We start from the raw sequence: 3,438 nt of genomic DNA, 5'->3' as shown, positions 1-3,438 counted from the left end.
TATATATATAAACGTACAAACAAATAAAAACACACATACACAGAAACACACAAAATACATCCACACTTACACTTACACACACAGGAGGTAGTTTACTCACCACTCGTACTCTGAAGGGTTGTCCAGGTAAACACGAACAACATACATGATACAGATGAGAGACTTGAGGGCCAGGTCAAAGAATGTGCTCGCGATGCCTGGAAAATGGTGAAATAGCGTAGGTTTAACACCCCAATCAACACGAAAGAGGTGTAAAAAGTTCGCGACGCAATTTACCCTCAGATATCTCTTTAAGGGGGGAATCAATGTAACCCACACTAAGTACAGCTGCTTGTATTAAATTGTCTTAACTTTTGTGCAGTCAGAAATGCGTGGCGCAACTTTTTGTCGAATATCCTAAACTATCAAACATAGACTCTCCAGCTTTTGCACAATGACGTGTATTAGTTTGTCTTGATAGATCTTTTTTTTTTTTGTAAACAACTGACAACTGTATTCTAGAAAATTCCTTAATAAATAGAAAAATAAATATTTTAAACGGTTTACAGCTGGGGCAATATCGCTTTCAAAAGGAAGTCTGTCACGTTTTTCTAATCGCAACATTATGCTTATGAACGCGTGTTTAGAGAACCTTTAGTGCAAAAAAAGAGTTCATTATAGAATGTAATTTTTTGTAACAAGTTTTGCCATTAAAGGGCATTGGTGAGCCGTGACGTAGACCATGTATGCAAAATGTGAGTGAGAAACGGGAAAAGCTGTGAACAACCCCATTTTCCGTGTGACGGGGATTTATAGTATTTTATATGGCTTTATGGAGAAAAGTTTTTTAATGTAGCCTCAATTGTGGAAACATGTGATTTAGTTAAGACAAATGGATGCAAGCTGCTGCGCGAAGTATGGATGACATTGATTCACCGGTTAAAGAGATATTTGAGGACAAGTTGCGCCCCGTATTTTTGACCGCATTGTAGTAGGTTGAAAATTTAAAGTGCCGTTAAACTCACCATCTGTTGGTTGTAGTGATCAGTTTACGACACTTTAGTTTTAGTTTTAGTTAGAGTTTTACGGCACTTGCAACACAATAAGGTCATATAAGTGCAGAAGATTAGAGGCGTTACAAGAGAGCAACATTACAAACAAACATAAAAAGAAGGAGGAGAGATCAGGACGATAGATATTTGGTAAGAAAGAAGGGGCAAACCACACCAGAGCACCCGCCAACCACCCACTTACGACACTTGCGACACCATAAGGTCATAAAAGTGCCAAAGGTTAGAGGTGTAACAAGCGAGTAACAAACACAAAAAAGGGGGAGGAGAGATCAAGACGATATGGCTCATGGTACAGAAGGAGCAAACCACATAGGAGCACCCGCCAAACACCCGCATAAAACTCGCACTTAAACGAAAAACAACAAAAATAACTCACGTGTGCTGGCATTTCTGATGAAGAAGCGGCGTAGTCGGCCGCGACAGGACAGCTCGTGGGTGAAATACTTGACTGGTGCCGATCTGTGGACGACATGAACAAAGCTTGTTGGTTGTTTGTTTGGTTGTTTGTTTGGTTGGTTGGTTGGTTGGTTGGTTGGTTGGTTGGTTGGTTGGTTGGTTGGTTGTTTGTTTGTTTGTTTGCTTGGTTGGTTGGTTGGTTGGTTGGTTTGATTAAAGAGAAGCACATTAACACAATGATGGTCATCTGCCGATCTGCAGACGATACAAGCAATGTCTATTCGTTTGTTTATTTGTTTGTTTGTTTATTTGCTTGTTTGTTTCTTTGAGTAAGAAGAAGCACATCGGCACGATGATGGTCATTTAGTGCTGGGGAAAAGTAAGACAGACATACAGAAACAACAGAGGAAAATATAAAAAAGTAGGACCTTCTATAAGTGACGCCCTCCAACCACCCTCAACATGCTCTTTACAGGGGTGGTAGCAAAAGTAGGTGTATGCAAAAAGCATCATCTTATTGTTATGATATTCCAATTCAATAATATAATTAGAGGAATGCATGAATACCAATACGGCACGCAGTCTGAGTATATTATGTGGAATATCCACAGAGAGAGAGAGAGAGAGAGAGAGAGAGAGAGAGAGAGAGAGAGAGAGAGAAGGGGGGGAGGGGGGAGAATACCGGAAAGAGGAGAAGCGCGGAGGCAATACAATAACAAGAAATTAATTCGAAAAATGAGAGAGTGAACTATTCCAATACGCAAAAGGACATATAAAAATAAACAGTGTACCAATATTTATAATAATATATTCACAGGGGATCTACACTGATTTTTACAATCAACGTACAAAAAGATTATGGATCTACGAAGACTACCTGCACAGTCCAGCGAATAACTGGGTTTTATTAACTCCTCAAGACAAAATTCAAGGATTTATTTTGTCATCATCTTTCACGACATAACGTTGGCAAGCTGCTAAAGAGTTCAAAGACCAAAAAGCAGCATTTTTTTTCAGGAGACAGTACATTTAAAAAATCTGTATTCATTTCCACAATCTTACGTACCTACTTCCTGTATCATTTCTTGCTATTCTAAAAGTTTAAAATTTAAATTTTGACATATTATATGTTTAATATAAAATTTAGTTAAAAGTGCGCTGTTTCTTGGAGTACACCTTAGACAAAATAGTTCGGAGACGACGGCTTCTCGAACTCATGAAAAACTGAACGTTTTTTTTTTTAAAGCAACTTTTAAATTTTGATCTTAGTACATTTGGCCAATTGGCCGACGAAAGTGCATATTATATACCAGCGTCAGTGGTGTAGTGGTTGGGACAATCCCTGGTACATTCAGAAAACGGGAGTGCGATTCTCGGGTAAAGAAAATAATTTTTATCGAGTGTCTGCGTCTGCCTGCCTGAGATGCTCAATTCGTCAGACATTTTTATATGGGGAACTGAGACACAGGCACGAAACAGCTGGCCACAGTACCTTATTTAGATAATATAGAAGGCGAACTGCCTGTCTGGGAAAACCCGGGCTACTGGGATAATTCGATTTTTAAAAAATTAGATCTTCACTCGGGAATCAAACTCGAGTCTCCTGGGGGGAGGGAGGGGGCAGCGAAGCTGCTAACCGCTACACCACCGTTGCTGGTCTAGCCACAAAAAACTATATAAGTAATGTCGATGTGGACGTAAAACGTTTCTGAAGGGAAGAAAGATCAATGTGAATTATATTATATTATGGAGACATACCTTTGTTTGGATCAACATCCATCTTCCGTGGGGACAAAAGCAGCAATAACAAACAAAAATGTAAAGACATATTTAATTATAACCAAAATTATATTAATATACATGTGTCTTTAGGGTATAATTATGCTAATGAACTATACAGATAGCTCTAGGCGTACATCATCATTTATGAAAGTCATATTCTCTCTCTCTCTCTCTCTCTCTCTCTCTCTCTCTCTCTCTCTCTCTCTCT

At 38.9% G+C, this 3,438-nt stretch overlaps 1 protein-coding gene across 1 annotated transcript in view; it reads right to left on the bottom strand.

The window, feature by feature from the left end:
* The window catches only part of LOC101855059 (potassium channel subfamily T member 2), a gene marked incomplete at both ends in the record, with an annotated part of 13,860 nt that extends 12,340 nt beyond the window's left edge, over window positions 1–1,520 (bottom strand). Inside the window, 2 exon segments of the mRNA NM_001310489.1 lie at window positions 103–197; window positions 1,429–1,520. Of these exon segments, the coding sequence (NP_001297418.1) occupies window positions 103–197; window positions 1,429–1,520 (187 nt within the window).
* Window positions 1,521–3,438: the final 1,918 nt, after the last annotated feature.

The sequence above is a fragment of the Aplysia californica genome, unplaced genomic scaffold (assembly GCF_000002075.1).
Source record: "Aplysia californica isolate F4 #8 unplaced genomic scaffold, AplCal3.0 scaffold00084, whole genome shotgun sequence".
NCBI lineage: Eukaryota > Metazoa > Mollusca > Gastropoda > Aplysiida > Aplysiidae > Aplysia > Aplysia californica.
Note: the sequence above shows the minus strand (reverse complement) of the source record. Positions and strands in the feature narration are given on the sequence as shown.